The 23,146-nt window shown below is 46.5% G+C and overlaps 2 protein-coding genes across 2 annotated transcripts in view; one reads left to right on the top strand and one right to left on the bottom strand.

The window, feature by feature from the left end:
• SYN3 (synapsin III) overlaps positions 1-23,146 on the bottom strand; it is a 461,203-nt gene that overhangs the window by 229,683 nt on the left and 208,374 nt on the right. The gene's annotated exons all lie outside the window — the stretch shown is intronic.
• Positions 22,106-23,146, top strand: part of TIMP3 (TIMP metallopeptidase inhibitor 3) — a 58,569-nt gene continuing 57,528 nt past the window's right edge. The window contains exon 1 of the mRNA XM_061125426.1: positions 22,106-22,481. Coding sequence (XP_060981409.1) covers positions 22,361-22,481 — 121 coding nt within the window. The 5' untranslated portion in view covers positions 22,106-22,360. The remainder of the gene's footprint in view (positions 22,482-23,146) is intronic.

Here is a 23,146-nt window from a genome sequence, read left to right as displayed (position 1 = left end):
ATCCAAATAAATGTAGAAGTGAGGTATGCCACAAAGAATTGCTACAAGTGCCGGCTCGCAACAGCGGACTCTTATCTGGTCCCAGAGGTCAGAGAAGGCTGCCCTGAGGGAATGACAATGGAACAGAACTGTGGATGTAAGACAGCACACTACTCGTCCCTCTTCATCAAGTTCCTTCCGTGAATCAGGCGTGTCTCATTTCGTCTCCCGAGACCCTCTGAAGTGGACACTACTACCCTCCTTCACAGGAGAGGAAATCCTAGCACAGAGAAGTGTGGTGAGTGGCCCAGGTGCACACAGCTGGTTGGTGGCAGAGCCGGGAGGCAAACCCAGGTCTGCGTGGTTCTCACGATGTGCTTTCCCTCACGACACACGGCCTGCCCCAGAAATGCATTAATAGGAAGAACATGGCTATCGGCGGCACACACTTTGCAGATTACAATGGCGATGCTTTCCATGTCGATTCCTTCAATCCTCAGGACCAGCTATGATGAGCTTCCCTGGTGGCTCAGATGGTAAAGAAGCTTCCTGCAATGTGGGAGACCTGGGTTCAGTCCCTGGGTTGGGAAGATTCCCTGGAGAAGGGAATGGCTACCCACACCAGTATACTTGCCTAGAGTATTCCATGGACAGAGAAGCCTGGAGGGCTACAGTCTGTGGGGTTGCAAAGAGTCAGACACGACTGAGCAACTAACACACACACACACACACACACACACACACACACACACACACACACACACACACACACACACACACACACCAGCTCCGGCAAAGGTTGAGCAGGCACTGGTGGCCCCATTGTGCGATGGGATAACAGGAGCAGAAAAGCAAAACCTGGCAGATGGAGCCAGAACAAAGAGCTTCCTCTCTCGTCAAGGCTGAGCAAACCTCTGTGTTCTGCCCCTGGCATCACCAAATCTACCTGGAACCCTATGTGCCCTGAATCAGCCCCTCGATGTGTGTTCCCTTGATTTCTCTCTTCTTTTGCCTACCTGCCCGGGCACCAATTAAACAGCTGTCAGCTCACGGGTGTGGGACAGTGCATCTGGTTTGTGTTTTGCTGAACTGGGTTGGGGTTTCATGGCTGCAGGTGGCGCTGGGGGGACGGGGCGGTAAATGAGAAGGGCATCTCAGGAGTGTGTCCTGGGGAATAAGATTACAGGTGACCAGAGTAGAGCTTCATGAGACCGAGCCACCCTAGTGGACCAGGCCACCAAGGGGCCTCTGAGCTGTGCACCGTCATCGGCTGGCCTGGGTTTCTGTTTCACGTCTCTGTTCACCTTGGCATTTTCCACCTAAGTGTTAGCTGAGAATTGCTGGCTGAGAACCCCGGAAATTTCTGTCCCCATCTCCACCCTTGGAAACCTCACCACAAAGAGTTTTATAATCCGCCAAAAACCCTGCATATGGGTGGGATTACACCTTGACCTCAAATATTTACTGTTTTTGCTACCGACTAAGAGTCTGGGCACTAAAATGACACTGCCTGGTCGGAATCCTGGCTCCCCCAACTCACCAGCCGTGTGACCTTGAACAAGCTAATGAACTTCTCAGGCCTCCATTTCTTTATCCTTCAGAAGGAGATGGTAGTATTAACCATGTCATAGGGCTGTCACTGTGAGATCAAATAATAAAATGTGGGTAAAGCACTGAGCAGTACCTGACAAAATAAACACTTACTAAGAGCAGGCTACTATTATAAATATTGTTGCTTCTATTTCTTTTCTCCCTCCCTTCCTCACTGTCTCCCTCCAGCTGTCCCTCTATCTCTCCTTTTCTCCCTTCTTCCATTGATTGTTTTTTAACCTGAAACACCCAGTTGCTTAGAGTCCTGCCTGAGGTCCCACAGCCAGAAAGTGGACTTAGCTTGGGAGACTCAGCTTTTAGGGTCTTGCCCTTTCCTCATGCCCCCTTCCTCCTTCCTCTCACTCCCTGGCACTCAGCATGGTGCCTTATCCATGCTCAATCAATCCTGGAGGGTCTGAATAGACCGCAGTTAAGGGTTCAAGTCTTAGAGCAAGACTGTAAGGGCATGAATCCTGGCTCTGCCTCTGATGAGCTGTGTGGCCTTTGCTGAGCTACCTAACCTTTCTGGGTTTCAGTTTCCACCTATCAAATGGAATTATGATAATATGTTTGCCCCACAGGGCTGAGCTGGGGCTTAAAGGAATCAACAATTAACTACTTATATCAGTGCCTGGCACATAATATATATGTGCTAAATTGTAAATGTAAATAAATACACTACTTAAGCATCAACTATTTTTATTGTTGATGATAACTGTCTGAGGTAGGGCCAAAGCACAATTGCTGTTTAAGGGTTTCCATGATCATTTTTTGGATGCATTTTCCTTTCTCCAGGGGCTGCTTTGGGATTCTTGGGCAGAACAGACCCACAGCAGAATATGCTTCTCTCCTTACTCTTTCTTTTCACCCTCTTGAAGACTAGCTTTCTTTTAAAAATAGAACAAAAAGGTATCCACAAAGAACTCCTGACCTCATAGTGGCGCTTTCCCTCCATGAGTCCTCCCCTTTCTATTTTCTCAAAGGGTTGGGCTCCTTCCCCCATCAAAACTATCTCTGAACAAAAACTCTACAGTAAGAAGGAAAACACATGTGTTTTCAAGTCTTGTAGATCTAATACCAGGAATCTGGCTTCTTTTAGACTATGGATCTGGGCCTTGAAGGATGAGTAGGAGTTAGTTTGTTCTCCAGGATCTCACTGGATCCTCCCAAGGACCAGAGCTACCACTGCCATTAAACAGGTAAGGGAGTTAAGACCCAGGGAGGTGAGAGCCTTTGTCTCAGTTCATGGTGGAGGCTGACCTGCTTAACACTTGTATCCTTGTCTTAAGGCTCTCTTCCTACAATTGCTGAGCTTCACACACGGTCACTGAGGACCAACTCCTCCTTTGCCTCCTCCCATGACCACAGTTTTAGACTACCCGAATGCCTGGCCGAGGGGCCTTGAAACAGCAGTATGAGAAGTAGCTGACCTATGGCTTCAGTTGAAGAGACAAGAGGGCATGGCGGAGACTGTGGTAGGCAGATGCACCCTTCCTAGTCTAACCTGGACAGCTGCTCCTCAGGGCTGGCTAATTCTGCCCTGGCAATGTGGACTCGGAGCTTCTGGTAAGCCCCAAACCTACCACCTGGTAGCTTTTCTCCTTTGGTCCTAGTATCTTTTAGGGGAAACTCAACTTTGTCTTCCAATGACTGACAGTCTCTGCCAGGCATGAACCCTGGAGGCAGACTGCCTGGGTCTAATTCCCAGCAGTACTACTCAATAGCTGTGACACCCTGGCATACTACTTGAACTATCTTGACCTAGTTTCCTTATCTGTAAAATGGGGATGATAACAGTAACTACCACACAGGGTTCTATGACAGTTAAGTGAGCTAATATATGAAAAGTCCTCAGTTAAAGCAATATAAGGGTTGATTATTATTATTATTTTCCTCTTTCCCAGGTAAAATATTTCAAGTACTTTTGACTGTTTTCCACACACCATGCTTTCTGGAGTTTTCAACATTCTTATCACTCTTTTTGGAAGGAAAGCCAAAGTGGTCCCTGTTATCCCCTCCTCTTGGTATTTGCATCTTTGCATAGTTCCCTTCCTGAGTGTGGGCAGGACCATGACATGCTTTCCACCACAATAATACAGCAAAAGAGATGGGGTGGATATGATTATCCATGAACACGTGTACATGGTCACACTGCATAGGACTGCGGTGTCCATCTGGGGAGGAGGTACTCTTCTCTGCTGGCACTGGAGAAGCCAGCGCCATAAAGTGAGCTCCCATTGAGAGTCACAGGGCACGGAGCTGAGGGTGAGCTTCTGCCCACAGCCACTGAGAAACTGGGTCCACAGGAGATGCAACGCAGCCACAAACATGGAGCAAGGAAGATAAAGCCAAAGCCCTGGTCTACATTTTGATTGTGGCCTTGCAGCAGACTCAGGTAAGCCAGGCCTGGACTCCTGACCCATAGAAATCATGAGGTAACGAATGAATGCTGTTTTAAGCCACTAAGGGTGTGGTAATATTGTCGTGCAGGAATAGACAACTAATACAGTCAATTAACCACAATGGTAACTTTGCCCCTATCTACCCTACTTTGGAAACTCCTTAATATGTCACCGGCTTGCTGAAAACAGGAATCCTGGAATAGAGCAGCAAATCATAGCTGGCATCGTCTTCACACTGCATGAGGGGCAGCCAGCAGCAGTGGCATTGCTTTTCTAACTGGCATAAGAGAACACTCGTCCACATGAGAGCAGGCTTGAGCTCCTACTGTGCACAGGGCCCTAGGCTGGATGCTGTGAGGCAGGGCAGTCATCTCGCCCCTTCGGGCCCCTCCCAGGCAGACCCACTCTCTGGCTTGCGGTGTGATCCCTTGGCGCAGGTGGTACCTGCAAGCTCATTTGTTTTCCTAATTCTCTTCCCTCTTTGCATTACGTTTCTCCATCAAAGAGGAGGCAGAGAAAGTAACAAACCAGGTGAACTCACCTGATTCAGCTGGAGATACTGCAAGGAACCATCCAGGGTCAAGGAGGGTTATACTGAAACTCAAGGCTCACAGGCCACAGAGCTGGGGTTAGAAAAGTGCCTCTGACATCTAGCACAACACTCTTTCCTCAGTGAAAACCTGCTGCTTTGTCCCCGTGAGCAGTAAGAAGCTGACCCTCATTTTTGGTGCAAGATGCAGTCAGAGAATATCTTTGTTCTTGGGCAAATGAACTTGCTCCTGCAAACCTCAGTCTCCTCATCTATAAAATGAGGCCAATGACACCTACTTGAGAGGGAGGGCGGGAAGGCTGACAGGACAACCGATGTGAAGTATACAGCTCCAAGCAAGTGGTAGAGAAGTGGTGTTCCCATGATTACATTCTTTGCGGAGGATTTAAAACTCTCATGCGTCCCACTGTGCACACAATCATGCGAAAAACATTTATTGAGCAACCAAATTGTGCCTGACATGTTCCCAGAAGGCATTTTTCTCAGATTAAAAGGATCTAGTAGAACGTTGATTTCATCTGAGAAGTCTTCTCTGGTTACCCCAAAGAAATCCCCTACGTGCTTCCTGGCCCCAGAGTCACTTGGTCTTCCCTTCTTCACTGCACTATGACCTGCTGAAATGGTCCATCCATTTGCTTTCACGTCTACTCTCTGACCCCACCATGCGAACACAAACTCTAAGGACAGGAACTGCGTCTGCATTGTTAGCTGCTCTATCTCAGTACTCAAAACAGGGTCAGACCTGGCATCAGTGTTCAGTAAGCAAGGGCAGGGCAATGAAGGAAAGGACCTGTCTTGCTTTCTCCTATGAGAATTGGCCTGAAGAAGGATGAGGAGAAATTCAAGAAGTCAAACCATTTCAAAGAAGAAAAAACCATAGCATTCTGGCAAAACACTCCCATTTATTTATTGTGTAGTTTTCACATCCTAAGCACAGCGCCAAGCCCTTAACATGGGATATCTCATTTAATTCTCACATTGACCCTATGACACATTAGTGTCCCCAATGTACAGATGAGGAAACTGAGGTCCAGAGGTGTGAAACCTGCATAATAGCACACTGTTAGTAAGAGGCAGAGCTGGGGTTTGGAATGCAAACTGTATTGCCTAGGCTGCTCCACAGTGCAGGAGCTGATGGAGGCCTGTGTTTGGGAAATGAATACTGAAATACTTAGGGATAAAGAGGCATAATGTCTGTAGCTAACTCCTAAACAGTTGTGTGAGTGAGTGAGTGAGTGTGTGTGTGTATGTGTGTGTGTGTGTGTACGAGAGAGAGAGAGAGAGAGAGAGAGAGAGAGAGAGAGGAAAGAGAAAATGTAGTAATATATTAAGCTCTAAGGGCAAGAAGTATCTGGTATTTCTTTGAACTATTCTTTCAACTTTTCTAAAGATAGGAATTACATCAAAATGAAACACTTTTTAAAAAGCCAATAGTGGGGAACAGATACAGCTTTGTCATGGTGAGGAAGGACACAGATCCTCCTTGGCTAGGAGGAAGCCTGGAGATGGGGGTGAGGCTGGGACAGACTCTGAAGCAAGAAGTTTCTATCATGGAGGCAATGTAGTGACAATATTCCTTATTTAACCAAGTCTGCCCTTCCTCCAACAGCCCAAAGGGTTTTAAAGGCCAACTTCTAAATGCAGCTGCTCACTGCCGAGGTTACCCACATGGTCAGAAGAGCACTGCTCCTCTGGGGTGTGGCTCCCACCCTTGTGATCCATGCAATATACCAGTCTCTCCATCTCAGGACAGGAGAAGGGTATTAGAATTTGGGGCTTCACACACTGTTATATAATTGTCCTTGGGGAGGTGGAAGCAGACACCCACTGCACATTTTATAAAAAATGCTCAGAGAGGGCAATTAACTCATCCAAGGTAGCAAGGTGGCAGAACTTGGATAGACCACTAGTGGGGTGGGTTCCATCATGCGTTTACATTCTTATTTCTTGATCCTACCATCATTATATTATGAAAGCACTGATAGTTAGCCTTGAGTCCTGATTCCTTCCCTTGAAATGCAGTCACCATCTTTCCATTATTTTGTAAAGTAGCTGTTCATGGGGGAAGGTAAATGCATACCCGCCTAAAGCATGGGCTTAGGAATCAGACAGATCTTGGGGACATCCCTCCTATGGGAAGACCTTGGTTGTGCGTGGGTGTGTGGGTGTGTTTGGGCAAGTGATTTAGCCTCCCTGAGTTTCAGCTTTCTCACCTGGAAGGTGAAAACAATGATGTCTAGCTTGCCTGGTTGCTGTAAAGATTCATTATCTTGACATATATTTATTGAATACTGATCTTTGTTCATAGTGATAGTTCCTAAGGCCCACTTGACTTCACATTCCAGGATGTCTGGTTCTAGGTGAGTGATCACACCATTGTGATTATCTGGGTCATGAAGATCTTTTTTGTACAGTTCTTCTGTGTATTATTGCCACATCTTCTTAATATCTTCTGCTTCTGTTAGGTCCATACCATTTCTGTCCTTTATTGAGCCTATCTTTGCATGAAATGTTCCTTTGGTATCTCTAATTTTCTTGAAGAAATCTTTAGTCTTTCATTCTATTGTTTTCCTCTATTTCTTTGCATTGATCGCTGAGGAAGGCTGTCTTATCTCTCCTTGCTATTCTTTGGAACTCTGCATTCAAATGGGAATATCTTTCCTTTTCTCCTTTGCTTTTCACTTCTCTTCTTTTCTCAGCTATTGTAAGGCCTCCTCAGACAGCCATTTTGCTTTTTTGCATTTCTTTTTCTTGGGGATAGTCTTGATTCCTGTCTCCTGTACAATGTCACGAAACTCCGTCCATAGTTCTTCAGGCACTCTGTCTATCAGATCTAGTACCTTAAGTCTATTTCTCACTTCCACTGTATAATCATAAGGAATTTGATTTCGGTCATGCCTGAATAGTCTAGTGGTTTTCCCCACTTTCTTCAAATTAAGTCTGAATTTGGCAATAAGGAGTTCATGATCTGAGCCACAGTCCACTCCTGGTCTTGTTTTTGCTGTGTAGAGCTTCTACATCTTTGGCTGCAAGGAATATAATCAATCTGATTTCGGTGTTGGCCATCTGGTGATGTCCATGTGTAGAGTCTTCTCTTGTGTTGTTGGAAGAGGGTGTTTGCTATGACCAGTGCATTCTCTTGGCAAAATTGTATTAGTCTTTGCCCTAGGTCATTTTGTACTCCAAGGCCAAATTTGCTGTTACTCCAAGTGTTTCTTGACTTCCTACTTTTGCATTCCAGTCCCCTATAATGAAAAGGACATCTTTTTTGGGTGTTAGTTCTAAAAGGTCTTGTAGGTCTTCATAGAACTGTTCAACTTCAGCATCTTCAGCATTACTGGTCGGGGCATAGATTTGTATTACTGTGATATTGAATGGTTTGCCTTGGAAATTAAGACAGATCATTCTGTCGTTTTTGAGATTGCATCCAAGTACTGCATTTCAGACTCTTGTTGACTATGATGGCTACTCCATTTCTTCTAAGGGAGTCTTACCCACAGTAGTAGATCAAATTGCCAACATCTGCTGGATCATTGAAAAAGCAAGAGAGTTCTAGAAAAACATCTATTTCTGCTTTATTGACTATGCCAAAGCCTTCGATTGTGTGGATCACAATACACTGTGGAAAATTCTGAAAGAGATGGGAATACCAGACCACCTGACCTGCCTCTTGAGAAACCTGTATGCAGGTCAGGAAGCAACAGTTAAAACTGGACATGGAACAACAGACTGGTTCCAAATAGGAAAAAGAGTATGTCAAGGTTGTATATTGTCACCCTGCTTATTTAACTTCTATGCAGAGTACATCATGAGAAACGCTGGACTGGAGGAAGCACAAGCTGGAATCAAGATTGCCAGGAGAAATATCAATAACCCGAGATATGCAGATGACACCACTCTTATGGTAGAAAGTGAAGAAGATCTAAAGAGCCTCTTGATGAAAGTGAAAGAGGAGAGTGAAAAAGTTGTCTTAAAGCTCAACATTCAGAAAACTATGATAATGGCATCTGGTCCCATCACTTCATAGCAAATAGATGGGGAAACAGTGGAAACAGTGGCTGACTTTATTTTTCTGGGCTCCAAAATCAGTGCAAATGGTGATTGCAGCCATGAAAAGACGCTTACTCCTTGGAAGGAAAGTTATGACCAACCTAAACAGAATATTAAAAAGCAGAGACATTACTTTATCAACAAAGGTCCATCTAATCAAAGCTATGGTTTTTCTAGTAGTCATGTATGGATGTGAGAGTTGGACTGTAAAGAAAGCTGAGTGCAGAAGAATTGATGCTTTTGAACTGTGGTGTTGGAGAAGACTCTTGAGAGTCCCTTGGACTGCAAGGAGATCCAACCAGTCCATCCTAAAGGAGATCAGTCCTGGGTGTTCATTGGAAGGACTGATGCTGAAGCTGAAACTCCAATACTTTGGCCACCTGATGTGAAGAGCAGACTCATTTGAAAAGACCCTGATGCTGGGAAAGAGTGAGGGCAGGAGGAGAAGGGGATGACAGAGGATGAGATGGTTGGATGGCATCACCAACTCAATGGACATGGGTTTGGATAAACTCCAGGAGTTGGTGATGGACAGGGAGGCCTGGTGTGCTGTGGTTCATGGGGTCGCAAGGAATCGGACACAACTGAGCAACTGATCTGAACTGAACTGAACTGATCTAGGTGCTGCGGATACACCAGAGAAAGGACAGACAAGGGCCCTGACCTTAAGGAATTTCTATTTTATGTGGAAAAGACAACGAATAAAAAATAAGCAAATAAGATTTTTTTTCCAGATAGCAGTAAGTGCAAAAAGGAAATAAATCTGAAACACAGGGCAGAGGGAGGCATAAGTGACTGGGGGTGGGTGTCCTACTTCAACCAGGGCATATGTCTCTGAGAAGGTGACATCTGAGCTGGATGCTGAATAACAAGAAGGAACCAGCCAAGGCAGGACTGGGGAAGGCCAAGGGAGGAGATGAAGGCAGTCCTGGAGCCGGAACTGAGCTGAGCTTGGTGAGAGGATGCAAGGACGGCCAGCATGGTGGGAACATGGTGAGCAGGAGGGACAGCAGGGGAGGCAGGGCAGTGATGGCAGGGACTACAGCATGCTGGGGATGGAGGCGGGAGGATTCAGAATCCATTCTAAATGCATGAGGGATCCGGAGAGTTTTGAGCAGAAGGGCGATATCGTCCGAGTCTTTTTTCTTGAAATCAGATAATATACATAACGTTACTAGCACAGGACCTGGTACAGGGTTCACCCTTTCTCGGCAGCACCCCTCGTCATTACAGGCTTCCAGAAGGTGGGTGGCCCACGTGCATCTTCCTCCTAGAGGTGGGTGCACCTGGGTGCACCTGACTGGGGAAGGGGGCTACTCCTGAGCCCTCTGACCTCCTCCCTCCTCCCTACCACCCCCACCCTAAGGCAGATGCCAACCACCTCTGCCAGGCCAAGGGGCAGCCAGGGTAGGATCACTGGGCCTCCAGCTGGCTCCAGCTCCAGGCCTCTGAGCCGCCTTCACGTTGCTGTAAAAATGCAAAGCATTCCAGCCATTTTAATTACTGGGTGTTGCATAAGCCAGCAACCAGTTCATACAAAGGAACAACAGACAAAAAATGATTTTTCAACATGCCTTTGGCCTCTCCCCTCCCTTCTGCCTGAAATCAGCCTGCAATCACTGGCTCCTAGGCCTTGAAAAGCACTCCAGGTATGTGCAGTCTCTTTAAGGGTTTGTTGATGTGACATCAGGATCTTTTTTCTCTAAATACTTGAGGCAGAGGCAGTTCCAGCTACCTTCAAGTGGTTTGGAAAGTTACTGGTCATATTCTTCCTAGATATGCTAAAACTATCACAGGGGCTGCATATTATCCACACTGAGAACTTTGTCATAAGAGAGTTCAGTGTGTGGTAGGTCTGTCTGGGCACCAAAACAGGGGACTTTTGGTTCCTGAAATTCCAAAATGACCACATGACAAGGTACTCCCAAGGCATGAACCCCAAACATAATATTCTAGCAGTGCATGAATGTGGAGAAGAATTTCTTAAAGTTTGTAATGTGATTAGAGAAACCTCAAGTTCCCTAATTCTGGTTTTTTAGAAGCTTCTAAACACTTTGCTCACTAATAATCTAAACAGTTTGTTGAGGTCCTACTGTGCATCAGGCATTGGGCTAAGTGTTCAGAAAAGAAAACTCAGACTTCGTTAGCTAGCTTACTTCTTAAAGAGGGGAAATGACACAGAAACTGATAATCCCAGTGTACTGTGATGAAAATCAAGTTACAGATAATCTCTGATGGTGGGACCCAGCTTGGATGGAAGGAAAGGCTACTTGCACAAGATGATGACTTAATGATAATAATAAGCTTGCTTTAATAATAATATTGACCATGTCCACTCATTCATGGCTGATTCTGTACTAGGAGTTCTGCTAAATCTTTCCCATGTATCATGTTTATTCTTCACAACTCTGTGAAGTAGGCACTAATGCTGTCTCCATCTTATTGATGAGAAAATTAACAGAAAGGTTACTTGTCCAAGAGCACAGTTAATTAACGGCAGTGATGTGCTGGTAAATACTTAGCAACTAGCTCTTCAAGACCAAAAGCCTGGTTTGTAGCATCTGGCAATTACTCTAATGGACCTTCTTCAATCATAGCCAATTTTAAATTACCAGTATGATGTCACTGAATGCAGAGTTGGGAAGGCTGTTTTTGTCATACAGGCACAATAGCTGGAAATAACCTCAAGAGCATAGATGAGAGTATATAACAGAATAAAATAATGAGGAAGTGTATTTTTAATATAATTTGTTTGATTGTAAGTTTATACAATTGCATTTTTAATAATGCCTATGTTTAACAACTGACTGGCAAAATTCCAGAAAATTTAACTATCAGCTCTCACTCACAAGCCAGAGTGAGGCAGCTCCAACACACCATGGGGGGCTCTGGAACCTCACTTTTCATCCCACAAGACAAGTAAGAGGTAGCCAGAAGGGGAGTAAAGACACTTCAGGTCAAGGGAATAGCGTGAACAAAGACTTAAGACATGGAAATGAGAGAATAGACAATAGTGACATTTAGTGTTTGCAAAATGTTTTCAGCCCATCACTGGAGTGCAGGGCAGTGGTAAGCAGCACAATTCTGGTTCTACCACTTATTAACTGTGTGATCTTGACCACGTTTCTGAACCTCTTTACGCCTCAACTTTCTTTTCTGTAAAATGGGCATGATAATAACAGTTGCTACATCTTAGGGCTTTGAGAATTAAATACACGCATACTTGTAAAGTACATATAAAACAGGACTTGGCACATAATAAATCCTCAGCCAGTGTTAGTTACTTATTACTTTGATGCTTAAAACTTCCTCTGTGAGTTAAATATTTGCCCCCATTTTATAGGGAATAAATGTAAGTTTAGAGATAAACTCAGTAGATAGAAGAGAGAGAATTTCAGTAACTGTTCTGAGTCTAGCTTCTGTGCTCAACCCAAGGCAGAAATCACACCGACCCCGTGACTATCGTCTTCAGTAGGGCCTGCTGATGTACTCTCTGGCCTATGAAGTGTCCTACTGATAGGGCCCATAGCTGATTCTTAAACACCTGGATTGATGGGTGCAAGGCCTTCTGGGAAGGAAGACTCACCCAGTGACAGACACTGGGCATTGGCTCCTTGTATCCTTGCTATTTTCTGCATGTTCACCTTCACCCTGGCAGGGTGGTTACGAGTACGGACTCTTGGGCCAGGCTGCTCTGGATTCAAATCCAAGCACTGCAGCATCCTGCCCGTGTAATCTTGAGGAAGTTACATAATCTCTCTGTAGCTTTGTTTCTACATCTGAAGAAAAAAGGGATGGTTAGGATAAGCTCGTCTACCTCACAGCTTTCACTATAAGATGAGTATGAATTAATATACGAAAACTGCCTAGAAGAATGCCCTGCATCTCATAGGCACACTATAGGAATTAGCTATTACTATCAAGGATTGCTTTCTTTGTTTCCTCCTTTCCCGCATCCCTTCTCTGGGTATTACAGACATGGTCAAAGGGGATATGACATGGGAACATGGTCTTCATTAATAAACAAAGATCATCAGACAGCAGGCGACTCAACCACAAGGATCTCATTCATCTCTGTGTCTGGAGGGCCACACCCTGGTCCACACAGGTTCTCACTGTGCCAGAGCCTTATTCTCTGCACTTCGTTTGATCCTCATGAAGATCCTACGAGTTGCTCCTCTGTTTTACCATTATATATCTGAGGACATGAGTTTGAGTTAACTCTGGGAGTTGGTGATAGACAGGGAGGCTTGGCGTGCTGCACGCCATGGGGTCGCAAAGAGTCGGACACAACTGAGCGACTGAACTGAACTGGTCTGAGGCTCAGAGAGGTTAAGGAACTTATCCAAGGTCACAGTGTGAAAAAGTCAAGAAAGATCAAAACCCAGGTTTATGGACATTACAAACCTTGGTCCCTAACCCTCTGCCTTCTGTCAGTCTGCCTTCCAGAATATGCCATTGGAAAGTTATGAGAGGTCATAAAATCTAAACCCTTGATTTTACATGTAAAGAAAGAGGGTTTATTGATTTACTCATGGTCACTCAGCTATTGTGTGTGACACAACTGAGATAAAAACCTGGTATACTGCCTCAATCTTATGCTTAAAATTTCAGAAGGAAATGAAGTCATATTCATTAGCTGTTTAAAAATACTGACCAATACTTTATCAGCTTGCCTCTGGATTCTGGGCCCTTCTTTGGTAATACAAATGTAATTTTCCAGTAGCAATCACTCAGTCATGAAGGCCATGATCTTACACCAGATACTCCCTGCTCTATGATTTCTCCTGTCTCATCTGCCCTGCAAACCAGGTCAAAGAAGAGATGATGCATAAACACTCCCTCAGTGGCCCTCCTTCAAAAGGTACCATGTCTCCTGCTTGGCTCTATCACACAAAGATCAAGAGCTCTGAGTACTCAATGGGAACCCAAAAGCCGAAGGGGAACTCACCCGCAGGCCATGAACCTATGGATACAGTGACTTTTCAGTCTCCAAAAAGAGTGGAAAGAGGCCTCTAGGTCTGAATCATAGTTCTGCCACTCCCTTCCTTATAAGAAATTGGACATGCAGTTTAATTTTTGAGCCTCAGTTTTCTTGGTTATAAAATGGACATAATAATACCTATTTTTTAGGGTTGTGAGTTTTGGAGGAAACACTGTATCGAAAATGCCTTATATGTAGCAGGTACTCCATTAATGCAAGTTCCCTTTCCTTTCTCTTGTCTTAGAAACCTTTCCAGTTTATCATCCCAAGGTTGATGAACGTTACAGGACAGGAAAATAATTATTTGTGGCATATTTATTATGTGCCCAGCCATGAATTAGAGAAATCTGGAGTGATGGGAAGATGATGAGATACTAAGGGGTCTGATTCCTTGCCTTGTCTTTGCCAGCAATCCTGTGTGACCATATAGAAGCCCACATCTCTGGGCCTTTTTCCATAGGGGTTGGATTTGATGACCCACAATTCTGTCTCACCTCCGGTTCTCTGTCTTACTCTAATATGGGTTTCCAAACATCTCCCCATTCCCTGGTTGGGTGGCCCAACTCCTGGCACACCTGACCCTCCTGTTGCAGATCATGCCACCCACTATTGTTTTCACATCTTTCTCTCCTGCTAGACTGGGAACTCCTTGAGGGTGGTCTGTGCCTTGTTCACTTGGATCCCTCGTGTGCTTGTTGCATACTAGTGGACACCCAGTAAGTGTCTAAGGAAACTGGAAGGAAGGAGGGCAGGAAGGTGAGAACCGTATACTTTCCTTGAAGGAGCTGATGATCACACTGTGACACACAAGCTGTGAGGCAAACAGAGACTGCCAGGTCTGACCGCCAGCGACTGCTTCACAGTAGAGCAGTGGCAAGAAGGCTGTCTGTCTTCCGAGCACTGAAGCCATAAATCCACATGCTATGCAAGTGCTTCACAGTAAATCAAAACACAGCAAGAGAAGAATTCAAAATCCAAAACCCAAACTTGCTAATTTGAGGGTCATTATAGGATGGTGACTTACAATCGAAAATATAGAAACCAAATGGATCATAATATTCCTGGTACAGAAAAAGTCTAGGCAAAAGAAGCCAGGAGTGGCAAGTTTGGAGCAGAAAAATGGAAAGACCAAAGGAGCCAAAGTTGGCAATATGTGTATGACCTTGTCACTGTACAGGCAGAGGGACTCTAGCCAGCAGCTGTGGGCACATCACCCTCGTGGCCAAGGATTTCTCAGTGAGAAGGAGAATTCTACAGTATTTCAGCTGAAATACCCTTCTGACCTCATTCCCTGTGTTCCAACACTTTCTGATGAGAAACCAGCTTCATGTGAAGCTCTCTATGGTTATCAGGAAAAAATATGAGGGTCATGTTGACACACATATCCTATCCTACATGACAATTATATCTCTCATAGGAAACAAAGATAATGTAGTTTGCTTGGGTTGCTGTTCTCCTATGAGTCCTAGTGTTCCCGGGACTGATCAGCTTGGAGCTGTATCTAGTTGACTTTCTGGACTCAAGAAGCTGAATTCCAGAACCCCTGTTATGATGAACTTGTGAAGCTGATACATTGACTGTCCTTCCCCCCATTTTCTCTGCTATTCATTGGTTAGTTTATTTTCTCAGTATTTGGAAAGTGCCTATGAGGATGAAGTCCAGATGCTGTGCTAGAGACTGAGGAAGGGCCTGGATGTGCTTGCTGTCTAAGGGAGAGAAAGACTTACCAACCACTAGGGACAAGAGAGTACGGGAGGAACCCGGCGGGAATCTGGGGTTCTCTGTGAGCGGGAGGGGACAGAAGAAGGAGAGGCCTTGGAGGAGCAGTCAGATCTGCTGAGGCAGAGACAGGGTCAGGAAAAACATCCATGAGGTAATTCAAGGTGAATCCGGAATGATAAAGATCCTGACAGATGAGATAGAGGAGGGTCAGGAACGCAGGGGTGGAAGGTAGATTCCAGGCAGAGTGCAGTGTGAACAAGCCTCAGAGGCAGAAGACTAAGAGCTGGAACACAAAAGTCTTGAAGATGAGAATGGGGACATAGATTGGAAGCATAGGTTGAATGGGGACATAGGACAAGACATGCTGTTGTGTAACTGAGAGCTGGAACACAAAAGGTTTGAAGATGAGAATGGGGACATAGGTTGGAAGCACAGGTTGAATGGAGACATAGGTTGGAAGCATAGGTTGAATGGGGACACAGGACAGGAAATGCTGTTGTGTAACTGCAGGGATAGCAGTCAAAATGTATTCTGCTCGAATGGTGCTCCTCTGGGGGCCCCAGGATGAGCCAGAGCACATGGAGCCTTTCTTGGGAGCTTAAGACTTTGTTCAGAAAGCCATGGAGAACAAGTGAATCATTTAAAGCCAAAGACAGCATGACTTCAGATTTAAATTTGAAAAACTTAACATGAGAAGCAGTCCAAAAGTTGAATTTGATAGAGAAATACTCTGGACAGAGTGAATAATTATGTGACAATTGAAATTGTCAGGAAAGACTATGGGGGCCTGATCCAAGGCAGACATGGTGGAAAGACGGAGGAAGTGAAGGTTAGAAGAGATATGTGGAATGAGAATCTACAGGATTTGGTGACTGATGGTGCCACTGGCAGGGATGGGTCATGCCAGAGAGGACTGAAAGGAAGACAGTGAGTTTGGGCCCTTAGGGGTCTGAGGAGCCCATGGGACCTCCAAGTGCAACTGTCCAGGGGAAACTGGGTCTAGACCAGAGCTATAAGCAGCAGAGGGATACTGCTGCTTATAGCAGCTGACAGACCAGAGTGGGAGGTGGGTCCAGGTGAGACAGTGGGATTAGCCAGGGGGAGTGTGGAAACTAGGAGGGAAGGGAAGGGATGAAAGGGATCCTTGAACAAAATTGGGAAACACCTATATTTTAGTGGCAGGAAGAACCTGAAGAGTCTGCAAAGAAGACAGAGAAGGTACAGTTGGAGAAGCAGAAAGCAAAAACCCAGAGAGAGTGGAGTCTCAGCAGTCGAGTTTGAGGAAGACTGTGTTTAATGGCGTCCCCATTGCATAGGACAAGTCAATTTCAGTTCCAGCAGGTTCCACCAAAAAGGGCTCAAGCACCTTGGCAGAAATGGGATCTCTAGCCCAGTCTGACAGCAGAACAATCCTGTATCTGTCTGACCACCCCATTCCCTCCCAAGCCACACAGCAGCAGGCAGAGACACTCGTGTGCGTCTTCCGTGCAAAGCTGAGCGTGCAACCTTCAAAGAAACCACAAAGGAGCTGCTCATTTTTAAAGGAAAAACACACGGACTCCATGGGCATAAGGAAGACATTAAGACAGGGTCGAGGAAGAGAAGTTCTGCTTCCACTTCATATTACCCTTCACAGAAACAGTCAACCAACTGAGTACACAGTCACTTAAAAACAAAAAAGATCAAGTGCTGGAACCTTAGCTCTGTTGCCATCTCCCACTACCCCAGTGAAAAGGAGCACAAGATGTCTCCACTACGCATATGTGTTTTCTGGTTTAAAATCTCTGGGAGTAGCTCCCTGCAAAAAGAGATGCCGACACCCCAGGATTCAGGGGCATTCAGCCAGAGACTCACACTAAGGGGTCTTCGCTCCCTGGCAGGGATGGGGGAGAGCTGGGGGAAGAGCCGCCCTGCAGTTTTACTGCTGTGAAATTGGCTCCAGATGGAAGCAAGGCAAGGTGTTCACTCCCTGCTGGTGCCAGACACAGACAGAACCTGAAGTGCCTGCCACCTTAGGTCCGTAATCCCACAGTGCCGGGTGGCAGCCCTGCTGAGGGTCCGGGCAGGGCTCACGGTGCAGGGTGGACCAGGGCTGTCTGTTGCTCGGAAGAGACTATTTTGAATGCAATGACTTTCAGATGGATTGTGGGTTTGGGGGAAGGCGCGGCGGCTGGGGTCTGGAGGAGAAGGGGCAGGAAAGAGGAGAGGTGTTTCCCGACTCGTCCACAGAGATGACACACATCTTAGGACCTTCTCCAGTTTCAGTTTTCAGAGGCCAGCTCTGCCCTGGAAGAGAAGGACCATGGAATCCTCTGCTTTATTCCCAGGTCTCCCCAATACCCCCCAAAGCCATGATTCACAAGTATGTAGCTTCCTGAGAGCACGGCTCCCCTTGGGTTGACATGTGGCCAGCCTGGGGGTGGAGAAGCTGGGCAGCTGCGGACCCAGACGGGATGCTGACTGAGAGCTTTGTGGCCACTGCAGACGGGAGGGGTTAGCTGCACCCACTCAAAGGCACCCACACCCCACTGACTAGTGTGGAACTGTGCCTCTCCCGCCTTCTCAGTGAGACCGGCCGAGGCTTCAGGCTGAGGGAATGGGCGTTCTCTGGCTTACAGCGCCCCCTAGCATTGGTCAAAGGGATAGAGCCCTGTGAGTTCAAGGGGCTACCCACCTGCCTATCTCAGTACTGGCTGGTGGGGCCAATTAATTCCATCCATTCAGCTAATCCTTATGGACGTCTTTGTTACCAACACTCTGTCTTTATTACGAACACTGTCCTCAAGGAACTTACAATCCAGGAAGGTAAACAACCACATTACAGTCAGACAAGTAGTGTGAAAGAAAGCAGCACAGGATAACATGGGAATCAGAGAAGGCTTTCTAGAGGAGGTGGCATTTAAACTGTGATCTGAAGGCAGTACAGGGGTTCAGTGAATTTTAGAAATAAGGTATGGAGATAACAAAAGGCTTATTTCTTGATCTTTCAGGTCTTATGATGCAAGAGGCAAAAACACAGAGAAACAAGTAAGTACAATGGGGCTCTATCAGGAAAAAGACCCTCCATCTCTTCTATGCCTTCACCATCAAAATCTTTGGTTTCAGCTTGAGTCTTGGAGGAGGGAGCAGAAAGCAGAATAGGAACTAGGTGTTGATTGAGAAATTGATGGACATGCTTTAGTCTTAGTCACATTTAATTTTTCTCAAACTTGTTTAATGGCAAGATCTATTTTCCCTTCAGAGACATTCACCTTGTCCTTGAGACTTTTCCATGGATCCTGAGACTTTTCAGCCAGAGGGGATCTTGGAGATTGCTGAGTTACAACCTTCCTCCAATGAACAAGAAAACTGAGTCTAGACAGGTGAGGTGACTTGCCTCAACAACTGTTTCTGCAGCAACCTTTGGAACAAATCTCACATCTTTTGCTTTTGGTTTTCATCCCAGCCTCTTTTTGTCCCCCAGAAAGAAAATTTTCATGTGTCACTTTGCAGCAATATACTTGAAATGCTTTCAAAAGATATTAGATAATTTAGAAAGGGAAAAATAAACACACAAGAGATAAATCTCTGAGGAGTACAGAGCTACATTTGTTATGATTGGCTCAGAGGTGATTATTAACATAACAGAGAACTATTTAGTCAGTGCAGTGGAGTTCTCTACCTGTTGGGTACTGTACAAAGGGACTCTGAAACTCATCTATAGACTTGAAATGAAGATTCAGGGCTGCGAGTGGCTGCATAAGAGTTTAAATGTTAGATCATGCACTGCAGTTGGGGGGACTGGGGCCACGAGTGTGTGGAAGAGAGCCCCAGTAAGGAATTGGGCAGCCACAGCACAATCTCGGCTCTACCATGAGCTAACCATGAGACTTTTGGGCAAATTTCTTTACCTGTCTGAGCCTTATTTTCCTGTAAAATGAGGATGGACAGACTCTCAGGTCATGTTTCAGGTCCTCTAAATGTCTATAAGAGACTTCCTAGAGATTCTAGCATCGTGGAACTTGATTATGAAGAGGGGGTGGACCACTCAGATTTAGAAACTTCTTCAGTTCCTCTGGGGTTTATAAATCTATCAGTGTCCTTAGCTGTCAAGATAAAGTAGGGAGCCGGTATTCTCATTCTTTCTTACCACTAGCTCCAGGCCCCCGCCATCTAGCTTCTAAAGTGGACTTGAGAAAGCAATTCTTACATATTATTAGGTCTGTGGACACAATGACATCCGGATTGATGGCTATGAGGTCTGCTTGCTGTCCTGACCCAGAGGCAGTAGTGCTCCTCTCTATAATGATTCATGAAGCTTACTTTTTCTCTTGTTCAAGGTGAGGACTGAGGATGGATGGACAGAAGATATTCCCCTTGGGTTAGATATTAGGGAGAACTTTCCAACTGAAACAGAAGCTGAACTCTAAACACACTGACCCCGTTTAGGATAGGGAGTGAGGAAATAAACCAAAGGGCAATTCTGCTACCTTTCAGCTAGAAAAACAATCAGATTACTCTTACACTTACATAACTAAGCAACTGCCATAAAGTCATATGCTTCAGATGTTTTCTATAAGGAACCTGCTGCTTGAAGTTCAGCAAAAGTTATTTCTCTGACACTCATTTTCTAGGAAAGCCTTCCCTTGGAGAAACTACTGGTAATTTGGACAAAACCTTAAAATGAGAAAGAAAAGAGAGAGAGAGCGAAGAGAACGCTTCAACATGTAATATGCTTATCCAAAGTGGATTTGGTCTGGAGAGGCCTATAAAACCTTCCACATGACTGGCACAATATAGGGATAAATGAAACTCTCAAATCCTACCAAGTATGCCCTCATTCAACCTGGATCCTTGGAGTGGCCTCCAAAGTGTCCACAGCTCAAGACTCAATGGGTTGCTGGCCACACCCATACCCCTGTCCCCTGGGATCCTAATTTGTACCCTGAGGAATGAAAAGTAGCCTGCTCAAATATCTTGGGCTTCAAAGTGTTTCTTCTAGCGTGGTTGGGGAAACAGTACAACTACAGTTCATGGAACAAGGAGCAAAATCCTAAGTAAACACTGAGAGAAGGAAAGCTCTCTCTGGATGGGGCTACAGTCAAAGTTAGGATGGGAAGGGTCTTAAAAGTTGGGAAGGAAACAAGACAGAAAAATGTGGAAACTAGATTCCTCTCCTTACTGCTAAATTTTTAAAGGGGAAAGGGGAGCTTTAAAAATGTTCTTGGAAATATCATTTCCAATGAAGCTTTCTGCTCCTGCCATTTTGGTGTCACTTCTCTGAGGTGTAAACAGAGGAATTTCTGAGAAAGAGGATGAACTTGCACTTCAGAGCAGTACTTCTCATCCTTCTTTTGTTCCAAACTTTTACCATTTTTATTGCCAAATCATTTTAGTCTCTTTCCAAACGGGATGAGTTGGGAGAGAAAGTGAGAAAGATGCAAGAATAGAAAGAAGATTCCAGCTGCAAAAAAGGACACTTGCACAGTTAAAGCTAACTGCCACTAAAAAGCCCAAGAAAATAAACACCTCTCTTAAGGCAGGAATCAGAGATTTCAGTTCCTGGCTGGTTGCCAAGTAATGGCACCTTTCTGCAACAGTTTCCTCATCTGGAAAGTGTGAATAACACTTTGTGTTTTTCCTATCTAAAAGGATCATTGTGAGATGTAATGAGGTGAGGTATGGAAAACATTAATATAAGGCAGACTCAAGAGGTTACTGAATAAGAAAAATAGTCATAGTATTAGTTTTTAGCAGTTACCCATTATTGCTCATATTCTTGAATCCCGGATAGCTCTCCAGGATCTAGTTTCATTCCAGGTTGGGGTCAGCTCACCCCTAACTCCTCGCTGAAGGATGGAGACCTGTCTGCCCTAGGTGGGGTTACCATTTCCTCTTGCCCTAACTTACTGTTTTCCAAGTAAGCCTAGGGACTTTGCACTTGCTGTTATCTCCTCCCAGCTGCCAGAGGGCAGAGGCTTCTTGTTCACAGCCAGGCTGTCACCTTCTCAGCCATTTTGCTTATTATCCCGTAGACAGCAGCGCCCTCCGCAGTATTTCTAACCCATAATTCATCATTCAGGGCACTATTACCTTAGCAAATCACCCTATGTACTCAGGTATCTTCTGATGTATTGCCTACTAGTTCCATGGGAGCAAAGCGTTCGTTTTGCTCATCCCAGAATGCAGAACGATGTCTGTTGAATGGCCTCACGATTTACTCCGGTTGAGCCCGGGAAACCACCTTTCATTACAGCCAGTTCCAAGAGGCAAACGACTTCCTACTGAGCAGGAAAGTCAGGAGCGGAGGGATTGGGGATATGTCAACAACCTGGTTCTTTCCCCTCTGACCTTACTCTCTCCAGAGAAGGCACAGTTAACCTTACATATCCTTTCCACCAGGCGCAGTCAAGGTCCCCAAGGCAAGGCCACCTCTGACCTGCCAAGGGGTTGGTGCTGGAGTGGGCGGTAGTTGATTTGGGCTTGGGTCAGAGGCGCCCAGAGGGCGGGGTGAGCGTATGGCGGGGTTGCAGGCGAGAAGGGCAAGGGGCGCCGCTCCGAGGGCCCCTGCGCCAGTGCGTACCAGGGGCGCGTCCAGCCCACCCACTCGCGTGCCCACAGCTGCATTATTCCCTAAAAGGACCTGAACGGGACGGGCGGCCCCGCCCCGTCGCCCCGCGCCCCCGGCCCCGCCCCCTTTTTGGAGGGCCGATGAGGTAATGCGGCTCTGCTATTGGTCGGAGTCGGCGGGCCCCGCGCGCTCGAGAGGGGGTGCCCGGGGGGACCCGCGCTATATCACTCGGCCGCGGGGCTGCGGCGCAGAGCGGGCAGCGGGCGGGCGCTCGGACAGCTTCTCCTCCTTCTGCTCCCTCCAGCTCCTGCTCCTCCGCCCGGAGAGACTGCCCACCCGCCCAGTCCTGCGCCAGCGCCGAGGCAGCTCCGTCGCACCCCATCCCGTCCCGCCGGGCACTCGGAGGGCGGCGCGCTCCAAGCCAAAGTTGCCCCCCACAGGCGGGCGGGCGAGCGCAGGTTGCAGCGACCCGGCCGGTGGCGCGCAAGGCAACTTTGGAGGCGCGAGCAGCAGCCCCAGCAACGGCGGCGGCGATGACTCCCTGGCTCGGGCTCGTCGTGCTCCTGGGCAGCTGGAGCCTGGGGGACTGGGGCGCGGAGGCGTGCACATGCTCGCCCAGCCACCCCCAGGACGCGTTCTGCAACTCTGACATCGGTAAGCGCTCCCGGCATCCCTGCCGAAGCCCCCGCGGTGACCGTTCGCTAGCGCGCTACAGCCGGGACTCCGGCGCTGCTGCGGGTGGCCTCGCTAACCCCCTCTCCCTTCCACTGCCTGGGCCTGGGGGGAGGTCGTGGAAGTAGATACTGGGGTATGCTTCAGCAGGACTGAGGTGGGTAGATGCAGAGAAACCGACCGAGGCCGAGTGAACTCTCTGCAGCCATGCTCTTTTAGGGTGTGAGGTCCTTACTGGTCTTTCTGACATCTGGAAAATTCCCCTTTTCACTATCACGGGAGAACTGTCTGGGGAAGAAAGGTGGGGAGAGCATTTCTAAAACTTGGAATGCCAACTAAAGTGCTGGGATGATGAATAGTTTAAAAAAAAAAATTAAAAGGAAAGAAAGTTGCTAGCCATGTGCAGAGAAAGTTGCAGGAGAAACTTGAAGTTTTCTGAGTTTTCACCATCTCCCCATGGACGTTCATTCTTTTCACTGAGACCCAACTCAGCCTCACATCCCTAGGCAAGTGCGAACTGAGCTTCTTGGATTGCCAAGTTTGGGTGGATTTAAGGGAGAAAATGAGAAGGAATCTGTGGGGTTAACCCTCCCCGAAGGAACTGTATTTGAGAGTGTTGATAGCAAGCAGAAGGTGGCGTGTGTGAG

This window comes from Dama dama, chromosome 22, assembly GCF_033118175.1.
Source record: "Dama dama isolate Ldn47 chromosome 22, ASM3311817v1, whole genome shotgun sequence".
Taxonomy (NCBI): Eukaryota; Metazoa; Chordata; class Mammalia; order Artiodactyla; family Cervidae; genus Dama; species Dama dama.
The sequence above is the reverse complement of the archived record's forward strand: the minus strand, read 5'-3'. Positions and strand labels throughout refer to the sequence as shown.